The sequence below is a fragment of the Hyaena hyaena genome, unplaced genomic scaffold (genome assembly GCF_003009895.1).
Source record: "Hyaena hyaena isolate Hyena2069 unplaced genomic scaffold, ASM300989v1 scaffold_1039, whole genome shotgun sequence".
In the NCBI taxonomy this organism is placed as follows: Eukaryota; Metazoa; Chordata; class Mammalia; order Carnivora; family Hyaenidae; genus Hyaena; species Hyaena hyaena.
The window spans coordinates 264578-283793 of NW_024081674.1; the positions used below are offsets into that span (position 1 = coordinate 264578).

Sequence of the window (19216 nt, forward strand, 5' to 3'; positions counted from 1 at the left end):
TCAAAATAACAGGCATCAAGAACTCTAAAGACAAGTAAAGACTAAGGAACTGTTCCATATTGAGAGAGTTGAAGTAGACATGACTTCTTTAACACATGATCCCACAATCTGGGATCCCGGATTAGATCCTAGATCTTGGGTCCTGGATTAGAATTTATTTGTTTGTTTATTTTGCCATAATGGGTATCATTAGACAGTTGATAAAATTTACATGAGATCTTTGGATTAGAGGGTATTGTTAGTGTTAAATTTCTGATTTTGATCAATGTACTACATTTATACAAAGAATGCCCTTCCCTTTTAGTGATTATACACTGAAGTATTTAGGAATAATGGCACATCATGCTTTCAAATAGCTATCAATTGATTGAGAAATATCTAATGGGAGTATATGTGTGGGAACTTATAGGTCTGTGTGGAAAGAGAGAAAGAGAAAGAAAGAGAACAAACATAGTAAAGTGAGTAATACTAGAAATATTCGCAGCATCTGGAATTTCCTGTAGGGTCAATATTATTTCAAAAACTTTAAAAGCATAAATAATATCAGAGAAATAAAAAAAGAACTTATTAGGTGGAGAGCTATGGTCCATTAATATCCTTAAATGGAGAGTCATTCATGGAGTGGATGACTCAATGCAACAATGTACCTATTTTCTTCAACTTGATCTATCGTTTCAAGGCAATTTCAATAAAAATTATAGTACATTTTATTTTTGTAGAAATTTACAAGCTAATTATGAAATTTATATGTAAATGCAAAGGGGTAATATATCTAAGATTGTTTTGAAGAATAAAAATATATCTAGAGGTTGCACCATTCCGGATAGATCTACAGTAATTAAGAGAATGTGGTAAAAGTGCAAGGATAGGCAAATAGCTCAATGAAACAGATAAGCGATACATTGATTCATATTTCATCACCTGATTTATGCCAAAGTGCCTCTGCACAAAAATGAGAAAAGGTGATTTTTTTCAATAAATGGCATCCGGTCAGTTGGAATCTATATGAAAAATATGAATGTTCACCCCACCATACACAAACATTAATTCGAGGTAGTTTATAGACATAAATTTGAAAATTAAAATAAAGCTTTTAGAAGCTAACATAGGCAAATATCTCCAAGACTCTAGGATGGGCAACAATCTCTGAGTAAATATATAAGAAGATAATTTAAAGGAAAGATGGATAAGTAAGATGTTAAAAACTAAGAGACTATTTATCAAAAGACACCATCAGAAAGTGAAAATCAGGTCACAAGTGACAGAAGATATTTAAAATATATGAAAACAAAAAAGAACATATACAGCCACATGGAGAACTGCTACAAATCAATATTTAAAGGGGTGCCTGGGTGGCCCAGTTGGTTAAGCATCCGACTTTTGATTTCGGCTCAGGTCATAATCTCATGGTTCATGTGATCAAGCCCTGTGTTGGGCTTTGCACTGGGTATGGAGCCTGCCTAGTATTCTCTCTCTCCTCCCTTTGTCCCTCCCATGTGCTGACGCTCCCTTTCTCTCTCTCTGACTCTCTCTCTCTCTCTCAAAAACAACAACAAACAAATAATAATAATAATTAAAAAGTCAGATATCCCAGTAAAAAGTAAAAAAACTCAAACAAACACTTCACAAAAGAGGATACACAAATGGCCAATAGCATATGAAGAAATGTGTAACATCATTAATCATCAGAGAAATGAAAATTACCACTGTGCCATCTACCAGAGGTAGAAAGTAAAATCACTACAACAACAACAACTGATTATGCCAATTTTGAGTAAGGATGTGGGGAAGTAGAACTTTTTATGCTACTGGTGGGAGTTCAAGTTAGAAATCCACCTTGGAAAATAGTTTGCAGTATTTACTAAAGCTGAAAATATTCATGCTATTGCTCATCAATTCCATACCAGAAATATATACATGCACCAAAAAGTATGTACAAGAAGTTTTATGGCATCATTATTTGTGATATCTCTAAACTGGAAAGAACCCAAATGTCCATCAATAATGAAATGGAAAAATACAGTTTGCTATATACATACAGTGAAATATCATTCAATGAACTATTCCTATATGCAAGAGGGATGAATCTCACAGACATAATAAGGAATAAAATAAGCCAAGCTCAAATAATTCATACTGTTACACTCCATTTATGTAATATAGAAAACATTCAAATTTCTCAGTAGTGACAAATACCAGAATATTTTGTTTGGATACATCATTGATAGTCTTCTGGTGTGCTGATATCATTCTACATCTTGAGCTAGGTGACAGTTACACAGGTGAGTTAATTTTGCAAAACTCAGAGACATATGCCTAATATTTGTGCATTTTGCTAAATATAGAGTATGCTTCAATAGAAAACATTAAGTGAACAATAAGAAATCAAGCCCCCAGCTCATGCAGTTTGGTCAGCTTCATTGCAATTGGTAGCTCAGTGAAGATTAACAGCACTAAGCCACCAGAAATCTATTTACTTTAATAAGCTATTCTAAAACTTTTGAAAACAAATAGCAAAAACATGAAATACATATTGATGGCAATATGTGATGCTCAACATTTAGCTAAGAAAACATTTTTTTTTATTTTACACCTCATAGTTTTAAGATTGCCTTCTTCATACCTTCAAAGATTACCTTCAAAGAAAGACTGCAACTTCGACTGACTCTTTTACCCAAGATAGAAATACAAATATAGGAAGAAAATCTGAAAAGGAATTACCAATATAGTGTCATATTAAATTTCGGATCACATTATTTGACTATATTTCATTTTATTTTAAGTACTTACAGCATCCTTTATTGTAGAAATAAGAAGGCAAAATGCTTATTTGATCAAATATAAAGAAAACATTATCTTTTGAGTACTTGTCTCTATCACACATTTTGGTAAGGATAAGAATTACTATTTCTGGAATCTTCCCTATGTGGCTCTAGGTTAGAACTTGCTAATAAAAGTAATCTGTGTGAGATATGGAAGACAGAAGTAAAGCGAAAGCCATTATTTTCAAAGATCAGTCATGGTGTTTTAATCAGAGCAACTGTAGATGACTTTATAGGCTCATGCTGTCCCACTGTAGCAGATTTTGCAGAACTCTTCATGAACTCCCTCTCCATATCCCCATCTTTTGGCTAAACATACCTCATTATTGGACTTCCCTTTGAATACTAGCTTTTCCTCCCGCTCCAGTGAGTTAGGCTGAAGTTGTTAGTTATTGTTCCACTGATCTGGAGCATTCCAGATGTTCACACTAGCTCTTCCTGCTTTTGTGTCAGCTCTAATTCTTTTTATTAAACTCCTCACTCCCATAAAATTTTAATGATTCAGTTTTGCCTACTGAGAAGCTACTTTGACATTTCACATATTGAAGTTTTCTAACTTTACTGACACATTCACATATTTTTAATTAAAAAATGAACAGGATAACTTATTGACAGATTATTTAAATGCTTCAAAATAATTTAAAGAGATAAAACTCATAAAAATAAGTGCAATGAACAAATGTTAGCAGGGAAAGTATATTTTCTGTACTCTATATGACAACTTTAGATTTCTTTAGTATCCATACTTAATAACGTAACAATCTTCCTACTTTTAAGATTGAGTGGCTTCCTTTATTGATCTAAATGTCTTTGCAAACTTCACTAGGTAGTTAACAAACTTGAATTACTTGCCACAAGTTATTATTTTTTTAAATCCTTGTACTTTATCAAGGTTATAGGAATATTTCCAATAGATTTGGTTTTTGAAATATATTCTATGAAGCATAATAGCTATAGATATTAAGATTTTGCAATGTTAGCATTTTCATGTTAGAACAATGTCAATTAACAAAGGTCAAAAAGCATCCTTATTTATGATTAGCTTCAAATAAAGTAGGAATTTAAGTGTATTATCTGAATATCTGTTGACTACCAGATATTCACAGGTTACATACTTTGTGACATTTTTCAAAGATCCATAACACATAAATCCATAGATATTAGGTCTGTTTACCATACCCAATTCTAAACCAGGGACATCCTGCTTAGGAAGCATTCCATACATAAGAACTCTTTCCTAAGCAAGTACTGTCAATTTAATCTTTAGGAAGCCAGCTGTTAGCATGCTTCCCATAAGGTTTTATGAAATCGCACCCTCCACCTCTACCCTGCTATAGGAAAGAAATGAATAGCAGGTTTGCTGCTTTTTTACGGATCCAATGAGCTAATCCATGTAAAGTATGTAGTACAATGATGGGAAATATTAATAATGGCAACAGCAATTATTATTATCATTATTGGCTATACTGTTTTACACTGGGAGTTTACGAATGGTTGAAAATAATACAATAAGAGCTAAGATGTACTTAGTTTTGTGAAATGCAAAACTGTTGGTATCCTCTTGCATTCCTTTTGGTCTAATGACTTAGTGGAAAATATCTTTTTACCAAGCATATTTTAACAAAAAGGCTACAAACCACAACAATGAAGCATTAAAAGGAAGAAATAAGGAAAAAGAATGAATGGGAGAGGTAAGAGACAGGGAAAGAGAGAGGAAAGAATGAAAAGTATCAGTAGTATGAAAGGTTTAGATAACTCAATTTATGGTAACATGGAATGCTTTAGTAACACACAAAGTTTTGCTAGTAATTTGACACTTTCTTCTAAATGTTTAATTCAAAGGTGCATCACTAATTCACTTTTATTTCATAAAGTAAATAATATAAAACATACTTCCTTCACATTTCAATTACATTATTTACTATTACCAACTCAGAGAAATTATAAAAATAATTTTAACTATGTTGTCATACCAATAATCATCATATAAAGATATATTTACAATTCTATATTTTGCTGCAAAGCAAATATATTTTATTACAAAACTAAACCACTTGTGAGATGGAGTTATATTTAAAGAAATTTTTTAAATTTTACACTTTTGATAAAACATGGTGCAAGCATCTAAATATTAAAAGCTAATTTAAGCAAATCAATTGCTTTATTCTTCCTACTACTAAACAAGAAAAGAAAGAAGTCTAGGGAAAGAAGTTTAATAAGCTATTATCCAACACCTTAAAATCTTCCATTGTAAGGATTGTTTTGCAAGACATAATTGTTTCCACATAATTAAGTACCTACAAAAATAATGGTTTCAATGATTACCAAGGTTACCCAAGGCAAACACAATAAATTTAAAACGGGAACTAATCTAAAATGTGTTTCCCATATTCAGATCCATCAGAGACTAATAAGATCATACTCGAAATGAAGTAGCTATGTAAATGAGGGCACATGGAATATTCAATCCTTAAGTGACAAACTTTCTCTGAATTTCCTCCTCTTTCTCACTTAAAGAAAACTTTCTGTATTTTCAAGATTTTAGCAAGAAACAATGGCTCTGGTGGCCTCTTAAATTTGAACAGAATTTTGAATGGACATTATTACCTTTTCAATTTTCACTCCCTGGGGAAGAATGAAAATACTAAGAGCACATCCTGATGAGTCTGTAATTGAAAATAATTTTACCATTCTATTTGTGTAGATATAAAAAAAAAAAAATAGAAGCAATATTTACAAGGCAGTTAAGTTCTTTAACAAGGTTAACCAAAAGAGACAAATTCATCTAAAAATCTTAGTAAACAGCATAAACTAATTTGATTGATTACATTGTATAAACAATTATGTTAATAGGTAAAAAATAGGTTACCCTATTAAATTTTTAAAAATAAGTTTCAAATTATTCCACAAAATACAGTTTTCTGTATGTAGGAGATATAGCTAAAACAAAGTAATTCAAAAATAGGTCGGCAATAGTATAACAAACATACAGGAGTGAGCTGCTAATATCAGACAAGGTAGATTTCAGATAGAAAGCCTCAAATAAGAAAGAAAAGAATTGAGAGATTTTTTTTTCTACAGAATGTTTTCTAAGAATGTCTTCTAAGGTCATTTGTATTCCCGCCTTTATTAATTTTGGAATTGCTATAAATAAAGCGTTTTTCAGACTGTTCACTAATTAGGTAAAAACAACAACAACAACTAAGCATCCAAACAAACAAGAAAAGCCCCATAACTGATAAGCTGCTTCCTGAAATAACCCTGAAATGTTAATATAAAGGACTGGCTGGCAGAAGATGATAAGGAAGTAATAGTATTTTTAATTGGCACTTATTCTGAATACTTATAATACCAACTACATGAAAAGGTGAAAATTATTCTCTATTAACAAAAAACCAAATTTCTCTTAATTCAGTCAGAGGGATTCAAATGTAAAGAAATTATATAGTCACAATAAGAGGTACTTTATTTAAATGAATATTTATTTTTAAAACAATTGAAAAGAACAACCACATTTCTATGGTGATTGTACTTACTATAACAAATGTGTTTATTGGGAAAAAATAACCTTAGCTTGATGTCAGTTTCAGTCTAATGAGTGGAATAGACCCAAAGTTACATAGTTGGACAGCATAAAGTATAATATTCTCTGGCTGTATGATTCGATGGTAAATTGACAGAAGACCTGAGCAATAACTTAATGCTGCCACCAATCTAATTTCTAATTTTGGAAGATTTCATTTTACTTATCCCTTGTATCCTTACTTGTAAAATAAAAGTATTCATTTAAATGATAACTAATAACATTTTTATTTTAATATTTTGAGAGGTTTTCACTTTTTAGAAACTTTTATTGAGGGACACCTGGGTGGTTCAGTCAGTTAAGCAGATCTCAACAGTTTGCCAGTTCAAGCTCTGCATCAGGCTTCCTGCTGACATTGCAAAGTCAGCTTGGGATTCTGTCTTTCCCTCTCTCTCTGCCCCTCTCCTGCTCATGCCCTGTCTCTCTCTCAAAATAAATAAATACATTTTTTAAAAAGAATCTTTTTTTTGAAATATAGATGCTCATAATCATTATCTTCAAAACATTCCTTCCTTAAATTCACAAAATACATATTATATATCTTATATATTTATATAAGCAAATATGTAAGTTATATATCTATAATTAAAACAAATTTTCATAAAGTGATACTCTTGTTAAATCTGAAACACAATTTTCTCTTCTTTTCTCTTTTGTTTTATCTTTAAAAATATTGCCTTGATATACTGAGTTATTTATACAAGTATATAATTCAACAGTTTTTTTCTTCCATTTAACAAAATAGCTATGTTTATGCACATCAATGAAACTGTACTTTATTTAATCTGCAGATACTGATAGCTTTTGCAAGGATTGACATGTGAATGCTGAACAAATATTATTAAAATATTCCAATTTCAGTCAAGGAAAGTATGCAACAAAGTTATTACTATGGATTTAATAATGTACCTAGTCTTTAAATAAATGAACAAGATAAAGAGAAGAATGATAAGCCATCACATGGGTTTTTACTATTCTATAGATCATGTTCTTAACCTTGTGTAGGAAAACAGTAACTTAGGAGTTAAAAATGTGGGATGCTATCTAAAAGGAGACAGTGTCAATTAGAAGGATAGGTTCTCAGAGATAAATAATTTAAAAAAAAGAAAAAAGAAAAAAAAACCAGAGATATTCTGAAGCACACATTGGCACTGTCCATTTAAGCAGTGACCAAGGGGGAAAAATATAATTGTTTCATTTATTTATTGAAGTGTTATTTACTGAATACCTATTATTGGGTTTTTTCTACTTAATAATAATTACTAGGCACTGTTCTAGTTATTGAAGAGTACATTGAAGAAGACAGACAAAAATTTTCCTTAAAGAATTTTCATTTTATTGTGGTGAGACATACCCATGTCTTCACACAGTCTTCCCTCTATGACTATCTGTGTCCTAATTCCCATAAAAATACCAGTCATATTAGATTAAGATCCATCATAATGACCTCATTTTAACTTAATTACCTCTTTAAAGACCCTCTCTCAATTACAGTTAGTTCTGAGGTACTGACAGGATTTCCATATATGAATTTTAGATAAATACAATTCAACTCATGACAAAGCCCAAGGTTTTTATACTAGTTTATTCATGTAAGCACCTGCTGCCTAATACATATCAAATTTTCAGACCCCCAGATACAACGCATATGCCCTGCACAAACCATATTGATTTTATAAGCAGTTTAGGCACAGTGAACCAGTTATCACTTCATGAATGGCTCAACTGCCAAGTTCCCCAGTGCCAGTCAGGAGAGAACTTTTCAAGTAGGCTTTTCTAAAAAATACCAGTCTCAGGCCTACTGCATTAACTCTTTTGTGCATAGGCAGGCTGACAAATTCAGGGTTATTTTTAATTTGTGATACATTTTGGGCTAAATATATACATATGTTTATTACAATTATCAATTTTTGCTTTGATTTAAAAAAATGCAAAAAAATATTTTTTGCAAGTTAGTCTATGGTAAGCAACTTGGCCACTACTTTCACTTTACTTATCCTCCAAACTTATGTAATTTAAAAAATAACGGAAAATCATCTAGTTATTTTGTATAATGTTAGCAGAATAAAGATTTCAAATTACAAAATCAAAAACAGGGGGAAAAGAATCTCTATTGTCTCTGAAACAAGCAAACAAATTTAGAAAAAACTAATTTTAGCCATTAGTTGAAACCACAGCCTATGAGAAAGGCTTATCCAACAAAGAAAGAAGATACTAACAGCAGGCACATACCTTATCCAATCTCCATTTGTGGGAGGATAAACCACAGATAAACCACAAAGTGTGTAACTGCTTTGAAGGAGACATGACAATATCTGTAAGAAAAATAAATGAAATCGGCATACCCTTAATCCAGAAGTCTATGTAAAAGAATGCTTATTGTAGAACTTTTGTAGCAAAATCTAAAAATCCATAAATAGAAGACTGGGTAAGTAAATAATGGTAGTAACAGCATTAAACCATTTAAGTATAGTTAAAAATAAATTAAATCAGTGTACTCATATTAAATGACTTTCAGTAAAAAAATGGAACATGTAAAACATACTTAGTAACATAAATTTGCTTATGTTGGAGAGGAAGAATTTCCTCTGTCCTTCAAGATTATTCTAGCTGGACTAAATCAAATTGACATGAGACAGATTAACAGGAGAAAATCAAATTTAATAGCATATGTACTAGAAATCCACATAGGTATGGAAATTCTAAAGTGAGGCAACATGATGCTTAGGTGAACTAAGGAGTGGGGGGAGGGGTCTGAAGATTCAAAGGGGGGAAAGATCATTAGCAGGAAGGTAAAAGGAGATGTGTGGAAACCAAGGTTGCCCCAGTATTCAAAGCAGTTTCTTAGGTAAAGAGGAATCCCTGTTAATAGCTCTATTCCTGGTACAAACAGACAGTTGAGGGGGAGGAAAAGAGATTTTTCTGAATCTGCTGTGTTTAGATTTTTTTTTAACTCAAAATAATCTTCATGCCAAAGTGGCCTAACAGGCAGAGGGGCTGCCCTTGGCGCCTACACATATGTATAATGATATACATCTTATCATTGTTTGCTTTTGGGTTGTGAGTCATAGGATCTTGGAATAAGGGTCAATTATTTTACTTTATATTATTTTGATTTTTACCCACACATGCTTTATTTTACCATTATAAAATTCTGCCTCCTCTGCCTGTAAGGGAAACCAAAATGATTAAATAAATTATTGGACGGTGAAATTTGAGGACTATCATAGGAATCAGTATCTCTTGAATTCAAGATAACATAAAAGGCCAGATTGATAATTCAGACTAACAGAACTCAAAGATCTTACTCCATATCAAGTTTTAAGTGTCAATTAGATACTAATAATTCCAAAAATACATGTAATCATGTGATAGGTAAAACAAAGAAGTCCATGATCCCTAGTGTAGTTGCTCAAGTCCTATTATACAACATTAGATAGATGCACACGTTAATAGATGAGGTTCCTATGAAGGTTGCACTTACTTACTTCACTTTCATATAGTAACCAACTCAGGTTATATGACACTTCTATTTTCTAGAGAGAAGGCTACATTGGTTATGTAACATTCCCAACCAGATATTATCCATAACTCCAGTTTGTTTACCATAAACAAATCTAAACAGCTAGGCACATCCTGCTAAAAATATCCTGTATAAAAAAATTATTTTGCTAGCAAAAACCTCTGTTGTTGTTGCTGTCCCAATAGGATTGTTATCAACATGTTTAGAAGGGGATTAGTTCAGCTTCCTTGCCTTTTTTTCTTTCCCTGGAGCACCCCCAATAAAAGAAGAGACTGTATTGCAAACCTGCAACTTAACTTCCTTCTTTCCAGATGACAAGCTATGTTGGACATACGGATCCATTATATTTACATTAGAATGAGAACAGAGGTAGTTAATTCTTAAAAGCCAAAAAAGAAATTAGAATTTAATTCAAAGTGTAGTGAATTTACATTCTTCATTAAGAACAAAAAATGACTAAAATGGATAAAAATAAAAATAGATTTTGATAAATAGATGAATAGTATCATAGTGAATTATTGAGTATGTAAAGTAGTTTAGAGATTGTATCTTTAACATCTGAGATAGAATTGAGGAGAGAAACCAGTACATCAGTCCTGCCCCTCATGTCTTATTCAGGCTCTGTCAGGGTCATAGTGGTACACACTGAAGATAATAAAATTATACCATGTCGTAGTTTTATTGTTATTTTTCTATTATTCCCTCTAATTTTAAACTGATAAAGTCTAAAGTGACAAGTACATAACTGCATAGTTTGTTAATATTTAAGGGTAGGGGGATCTGGAGAAAGGTGGTCAAAATGTGAAAAGTTCCAGTTATAAGATAAATAAGTGCCATGGATATAATGTACAACATGATGACTATAGTTAACACTGCGTTTAATATATAGGAAAGGTGTTAAATATGTAAATCCTAACAGTTCTCATACCAGGAAATTTTTTTCTTTGTTTTCCTTTTTTTTTAAATTATATCCATATGAGATGATAGATGCTAGCTAAACTTACTGTGGAAAAAATTCACAATATATGTAAATTAAACCATCATGCTGCATGCCTTAAACTTTTACTGTGATGTATATCAATTATATCTCAATAAACCTGAGGAAAAATATTTTTAATGTAAGAAATAATTTTATTTAAAAAACGATGTGGAGAAAGAATTGTTTGCTGATTAAGAATCCCTTAGAACAGAACCAATTTCGAAGCTTTAAGATGAGAGGCAAATTCATTTTTCTAAGCCCAAATTTCCTCTTTGTAAAATGGAGTTTGTAATAACTGTCTTCCAATGTTAATGAAAGGGTTTCACAATGCACGCCTTGCTAGCTACCTAACACAATGAATGGTACATCATAAGCATTAGTTATCTGTTGTTATGTAACAAACTGTCCCAAAATGTAATAGCTTAAAACAACAGACATTTAGTATCTCACAATTCTTATACCACAGGAATCTGGGCACAGCTTAGCTGGGTGCATCTAGTTCAGGGTCTCTCACAAGGCTACAATCAAGCTGTGGCCAGAGCTGATATTTAAAAAAACAAACTGCAGCTACTTGATAAATACAACAAAACTACTCATTTTACTGGATAGGATTTTCCAACAATTTCAAAAACAATTTTTCTGCCACACCAAATGTTTATCACATAATCAATCTCACTAATAACAGTGATTAGGATTGTGAGGGCAACATATTCCAACAATTAAAATGAAAAGAAAAAAATCTTACTCAATGGAGAAAAGACAAGTCTTTCCAATAAATGGTGCTGGAATAATTGGATACTCACATGTAAATGAATAAAACTCAACCCACTCATAAAAGCTAACTCAAATGGATTGAATATGTAAATGTAAGATCAACTCATGGATTAAATATGCAAATGCAGATCTGAAACCCAAGAAACTCCTAGGAAAAAAATGTAGAAACAAAGTTCCCTGACATGGATCATAGTAATAATTTTTTGATTATAACAACTGAAGAATAAGCAACAAAATAAAAAATAAAGAGGACTACAACAAACTAAAAAACTTATGCATAGCAAAAGAAACTATTAACAACCTACAAAATGGAAAAAAAAATGCAAACAATATATCTGTTAAGGAGTTAATATCCAAAACAAAGAACTCCTACAACTCAATAACCAAAAAAAAAAAAAAAAATCCAAAAATCCAACTTAAAAATGGGAAAATGACCTGAATAGACATTTCTCCAAAGAAGATATATGAAAAGGCCAAAAGATACATGAAAAGATGTTTGATATCACTAGTCATTAGGTAAATGCAAATTAAAACCAAAATGATATATTAAATCACATCTACTAAAATGGCCATTAACAAAAAGATAAGGAATAACAAATGTTAATGTGGATATGGAGAAAAGGGAACCCTGTGCACTGATAATGGAATTTTAAATTAGTACAGCCACTATGGAAAAACAGTATGGAAGATCCTAAAATAATCAAAAATAGAACTACCATATGACTGAGCAATTCTTCTTCTGGAAATATATACAACAGTAACAAAAACACTATCTCAAAATCATGGCTCCACCCCCATATGTACTATAGTATTATTTACAATAGCCAAGACATGGAATCAACCTAAATATCCATCAATGGGTCAACGGATGAATGGCTATTTCACACACACACACACACACACACACACACACACACACACACACAGAGGATGGAATATTATTTAGCCAGAAAAAAAGGGAAATCCTATCTACCATACATGACAACATGAATGGACCTTGAAGGGACTATGCTTAGTGAAATAAGTCAGACAAAGAAAGACAAATGCTGAATGATCTCTTATATGTGGAATCTAAAACAAGCAAGCAAAAAACCCAAAAATTGAAAAATAATACCACCCACCACCACCACCACCAAACTCCTAGAAAAAGAGGTCAGTCTTGTGGTGACCAGAGGTGGGTGTAAGGTATCGAAAAGTACATATTTCCAGGTTTTTAAAAATGTTTTATTTATTTCTGAGAGAGAGAGAGAGAGAGACAGGGTGAGCAGGGGGTAGGGGGGTCAGAGAGAGAGGGAGACACAGAATCTGAAACAGGCTCCAGGCTCTGAGCTGGCTGTCAGCACAGAGCCCAACATGGGGCTTGAACCCATGAACTATGAGATCATGACCTGAGCCAAAGTCGGGCACTTAACCGACTGAGCCACCTAGGTGCCCCGATATTTCCAGTTTTAAGATAAATAAATACTAAGGATGTAATGTAGAGCATGATGACTATGACTAACAATGCTATGTAACACATAGCTAAAACTATATAGAAAAATTATTAAGAGAATAAATCCTAAGATTTCTCATCACAAGGAGAAAATTTTTCTCTTTTATTCTTTTCTTCATTTCCTTTTTATTGTATTTATATGAGAAGATGGGTGCTAGCTGAACCTACTATGGCAATCATTTCATAATATATGTGAATCAAACCATCATGCTATATGTCTTAAGCTTAAACAGTGCTATGTCAATTACTGCTCAATAAAACTGGGGTAAATTTTTAATTAATTAGTAAATTAATCAGTAATGTCCCTATTAATGCTACTCAAAGTGATGCTAATAATAAAATTATTGATTGAACATCTCTACAGACCATGCATTTTGCTGTTTTTAATCGACTTAACTCATCTAATAGCCCTATAAAATAAAAGTTAGCATTGTGAAAATTTTGGAGCAGAGGAAACTAAAGCCAAGAGTTGAAATAAATAGGATTCAAACCTCAAGTCTACATTATTAATACTGTACTATACATTCTTGTTGCCTTTTACTATCAAGGAATTTTCCCCACCTGTGATGTGCTGCATGACTGGTTACCTTAATTTTATCCTATTCTCATTTGAAACCTTAAACTGGACATAATGTTTCTTTTATTTTTTTTTTAAATGTTTTATTTATTTCTAGGAGAGAGAGAGAGAGAGGTAGAGAGAGACAGCGTGAGCAGGGGAGGGTCAGAGAGAGAGGGAGTCACAGACTGAAACAGGCTCCAGGCTCTGAGCTGGCAGTCAGCACAGAGCCCGACGCGGGGCTCGAACCCACGAACCGCGAGATCATGACCTAAGCGAAAGTCGGACGCTTAACCGACTAAGCCACCCAGGTGCCCCTGGACATAATGTTTCAACATTACTTTTTATTTAATATTTCACTATGATTTGTTTGTGTTATCATCTAAAATACATACATTGGGAATAAATGAAGAATTTTCCCAGTTGATACTTAATTTGGTTCCCTTCTTTCTGCATGGTCTGCATCACTTAACAAGTCAGAAATCTGTATTTACTGTCAGCTTTTCATCATCAAGATAAATATAATATTGAAAAATAATAATTCTAGTGTAATTTAGAATTTAATCTAATTTAATCTAAATTAAATTTAGAATTTAATCTTACCCACTTAAATGGGTAAGATACTGACAAAGAGATATACCTTTTAATTTGAAAAGATACTGTGTGGTCTTTACCATATTCTTGTGTGTGTGTGTGTGTGTGTGTGTGTGTGCGCACTATTTAATAATGACTAAAATGTAATCAAGAAATGAACAGCCTGAATGCCTAGCACAGTACTGTGCACTGCTGACCCAGGAGATCCAAGCAATGTAACTCTCATCAAAAGCACCTAGAATCCTATTAAGGGCCTAAGACCCAGAGAGAGTCATCAAGTAATGAGAGATAAAAAAATCAATAAAGGCAATAAAAAATCAGGTGTTAATTTCCTCTGCTGTAGTGGTAGTATTGTACTAGTGATAGGGACAAAATTTCTCTTAACATATTTTTTAAATATAAATTTCCATATTCTCTTTTGTAAAGATCATAATTATTTGAAAAAATCTAAAACACCAGCAAAGAAGTTATTTTACAGAAATATAGAAAAGCAGTTAACATTTGATAAATTACATATCTTCAGAGAATGGTTTACTTCAATATTTGAGTCAGTTCTCATGGCAATAGGAGGTGTGTTTAATCAGAGGCAGTAGCTAACCAAAAGCTAAGTAAGCTTTTACCTACCAAAAACAGACCACTTCAGAAAGTTCTCATTTTTTTTTTTGCCTACTTTTGCTGACTCAATTATGGGAGGTTAAATAAAATCATTATATCTCTGTAAGTCTTAGAATCATTTAGAAACACACACACACACACACACACACACATATATACGTATATATATATCAGGATGATTCTGATATCTATAATTTTGTAATTTCTAGACAGATCCTTATTTTGAGCCCTCTGTCTAATCACTATATTAGTGACTATCACAATAAAACCTTTTTTGACATTCTCAATATATCCAATTTTCTCCATTAGCAGGACATTCTGTAACTTTTCATACTTGGTTGAATGGTGTCCTACCCTAAAATTTAATCCACTCAGAACCTCAGACTATGAAATTATTTAGAAATAGAGAATTTGCTGATGTGGTCTGGTTAAGATGAGGTCATACTGAATTACTGTGGGCTCTGAATCAAGGATTGGTATCCTTAGAAAGTGTTATACTAGTGATGATTTGAAAAGCACATTAATGTTCACTCCCTCTTGAGGATGAAACCCCAAGACTTCCATGTAAAAAAGCTTGATCTAAACACCTGGAATATGAAAAGAACATCTGTACAGAGTGGTCCAGCAATCCCAACCATTCAAGCCATCCCAGCCAAGGCCCTGGCTGGACATGTGAGTGAAGCCACCTAGATTATTCAGCTCCAGCTGAGCCAATCCAGACTAAAAAAGAAATGTCAGTTGACCCAGAGATTTGTGAGAAATAATAAATCATTGTTTAAAGCCATTAAATTTTGTGAATGGTTTGTTACAAAGGAAAGACCAAGATAGCCTCTGAAAAGACCTGGAAGTTCATGAAACTTCAAACACATGCTCCTCTGTCATCTCCAAGAATACTACAAATCCTTCTTCACACATAACCATCATGGACTTTCTGCTTCTCTATTCTCACATTCCAACTGCTTTCCTTATAAAAAGAACTTACTTGTTGGATGTGGGGTTTTTTTTAGGGAATTCATTTGCTTTGCTGGTGTGACTGTTCTCTCTAGAATTCAAGATTATCTGGCCTTGTCAGCTTCACCATAGCAATCATTCCCATCAGCTCTGTTGTTTTTAAAGTAGGTGAGATGGGGAAGAAACCAAAGTTATTACAGTGTCGCCTCAACTGTCTCTCAAATCCATTCTTTCCCCTTCATTCTTATAGACTCCTTATTTCAGGACTTCAGTGTTTCTTGACTATGTAACTACACATAGTGAAGTCTCTCAGGCCTTCTGTCCAACCCCAAAAATCCATCCCCCATATTTGTTGCCAGAATACTCCTCTAAGTTGAGAATTTGCTTAAAACCCTTTGATGGGTTCTCATTCAGGTATGCCCAAGTCAAGACAAAAAAATATACTGGGGGTTCACTAAATGTTCGCTAGGCACTATGCTAAGTGTTGTGCATATTATATTGAATAAACCAACAGTTGCTTTCCAGGAATTTCCATTCCCTTCAAGAAAGATTGACAGGTAAAGAGATATTTTTGATGTAATATGAAAAATGCTAAGATGGAGGAAAGCACAGAGGAAGCAAATTTGGCTAAAGCTTAGAATGCCAGAAAAACTTTAGAGAGATGATGACACTTAAGCAGCCTTAAAAATTGATTGAAATTAGCCAAGCAATGAAGTGCACAGGACTGCCAGGCAGGGGATAAGAGCACAGCAAAAACACAGTCTTGAACCAGCAGGTTCAGTTCCACACACAAGTCCACATCATTTGAGACCCAGTTTTGAGAGGTGGTGAGGGAAGTTGTGTCTTCAAAAGGGAGAAGAGAGCTGTGTCTCTTCTATATAGGCAGTATAATATCCCTCACAGGTATCTACATTTTAATTCCCAAGACCTGTGAATATGTGTGTTTCATGGCAGTGAGGAATTAAGATCGCTAATGGAATTAAGGTTGCTAATCAGCTGACCTTAAAATAAAGAAATTATTGGAGGTCATCTAGATGAGCCCAATATAATCAACAGATTTTTAATTATAGAGAGGAAGGCAGAGGTCTGAATCAGAGAGACATTTTGAAGATGCTACATGCTGGATTTGATGTGGGTGAAGGTAAAGCTTCTAGAAGCCATAAAGAGGTAGGTCGGATATTGTGTCCAACTCCTCCAGAAGAATGCAGCCTTGCCAACACCTTGTTTTCAGTAGAATGAGATTCATTTCATGCTGCTGACCTCAATTATTGTAAGATAATACCTTTATGTTGTCTTAAGCCACAAAGATTGTGGTAATTTGTTACAGTAGCAAGAGAAAACTACTACAGGGGCCAAGTCACAGAGGCTGCTATATACTTTGTTAAGTCTTAGGGCTATTGGAGATTTACTACCGGGGGGAGAGAGATGGCATCAGAGATCACTTTGATAAAAGATGGCTTGTTGGGATGAAAGGTGGCAAAGAGATAAGGCTGTGGTGATCGCACAGACAAAAGAATGATGAGTGGCTTAACTGAGGGAGTAGAATACAGGTGGATAGGACAGGACCAATTAATTTCAGTGATAAAATCATTAGGACTAAGAGGTCAACCGAATGTGGGGAATGTGGGGAAAGGTAAGTATTTAACCACTATTTCTCAGTTTCTGACTCGGGTAGATACTGATATTGTCACTGAGATGGGAAATACAGGAAGAACAGGGCTTTAGCTTTGTCTTGTTTTGGTGAAGAGGTGGGTTGAGACTTAAGTACGTTGAATTTGAGACAATTGTGAGACATCCATGTGGAGAGGGGCAGTGGACTAGATCCTAAAATCAGATTTCCAATTTAGGAGTCCTATGCATCTGAGTGCCATTAAAACAAATAGAGCAGATGTAAAACTAGCGAATTGATTAAGAAATTGCCTCTGGGGCTATTGTTAAATAGTAATTATCATTCTCCTTAAACCTTTGGGGGGGAAAGAGGCAACTATTGGCAAGGCTGTTTGAAAAATGTGGTGAGTATTTAGCACAGTATCTAGAGTTAGTATATTCTCAGTAAGTAGTAGTTATTACTACTAAATAGCTCAGAAATAAGAAAGAACAACAGTGGGTTAAAGAATATTAAAGGTCTAAGTCCACATTGCTGACAAATCAGATACAGTCTGGGCCCTCAAAGTCTTTCTAGTCTAGTTAGCTCCTTGAGGACTGGGCCAAATATTACTCACCACCATATCCCCAGTGCCCTGCTCACTGATGGGCCCCAAGGAGTCAGGTATTTTATAAATTCTGGCTGGATGGTTGACAGGAGGCGAAAAGGGGATCTAGGAGAAGGCAAGGAAGGCAGAAAGGAGAGAATAGAAGAGAGAGAGGAGAGAGCTGGAAAGGAAGGAGGAGACTAGAGGAGAAAGGAGGGCAGGAGAAAGGCAGTGAGCCTCAAAGGAACCTAACGAAAGTGCCTTATGTGAACCTGGAGGGGGAAGGTGGGGATGGGGTGCTTTCAGTGGATGAAAGGAGGCACATACAGAAAACCAGCCCTCTGTCCCTAGAAGGGGCTGTACAATTGCTCCTGGATTTTGGTTTTTGCCCTCTCCCTCCACTTCCCCACTTCCCTCCCCCCTCCCCTCCACCCCCCTGCACCTCCACCCTCCCGCGGGCCAAACCATAGCTCCTTCCTTGGAGGCCAGGAAAAATCAGCCAGCCACCCGCCTACAAAGTTTTCAAAGTTTGGATTTTGGTTTGGCATGACTGAGCGGTACTGATTTCAGAGAGAAATAGTACACTGACTTGTGACTCTCAGACCAGGCTCCTGGGACTTATTTCCCCAAATCTGGGGCGCTCGTGCCGCAAGCACCTCCGGACGGCAGCACCCTTCTAGGGCCTCCAGGTTCGGAGCCTGGAACGCCGCGAGCGTGGGGCCTCGCGGACGCGGGGTACTGGCCATTCCGGGTCCAGTCGCGACGGAGGGACGACGACGGGGAAAGGGGTGCGAGGGGAGGACCCACACGGGCGGGCGGCTGAGGACAGAACGGCCCGGGCTGGCGATGGAGCTGTACCTCAGCGCCTGTTCTAAGGCTGCTAGCGTCGCTGCCACCAAAACGGCTACCAGTGGCCTGGCCTCGGAGAGCCAGCAATGCGGAGACGTGAGTGGCAGGCAGGCAGCCAGCCCGGCGTCGCGGTCCTTGGCCCGGGCTTCCGGCCCGGCGGGCGGGGGCGGGGAGAGCGACCGACCAGTCGCGCGGTTCCTAACCGCCCGCTCCTGGCGCCCTCGTGCGGCGCAGCCGGTGGCGGTGGCCGGGGCTGCGCTGGCCGCCACTGGCTGGTGGTGGCCCG

General features: G+C 35.0%; 1 protein-coding gene and 1 long non-coding RNA gene across 3 annotated transcripts in view; one reads left to right on the forward strand and one right to left on the reverse strand.

Annotated features, from left to right (window-relative positions):
• Positions 1-2602: 2602 nt before the first annotated feature.
• On the reverse strand, positions 2603-18996 carry LOC120223800. Of its 2 annotated transcripts, none has more exons than XR_005526368.1 (4): positions 18940-18996; positions 8638-8720; positions 5430-5488; positions 2603-2706 (listed from the first exon to the last, which is right to left on the reverse strand). It is a non-coding gene; the product is annotated as an uncharacterized LOC120223800 (long non-coding RNA). The 2 variants fall into 2 exon arrangements; XR_005526369.1 differs by lacking the exon at positions 18940-18996 and adding an exon at positions 18671-18731.
• The window catches only part of FSIP2 (fibrous sheath interacting protein 2), an 84350-nt gene continuing 84038 nt past the window's right edge, over positions 18905-19216 (forward strand). Inside the window, exon 1 of the mRNA XM_039222034.1 lies at positions 18905-19026. Coding sequence (XP_039077965.1) covers positions 18928-19026 — 99 coding nt within the window. The 5' untranslated portion in view covers positions 18905-18927. The remainder of the gene's footprint in view (positions 19027-19216) is intronic.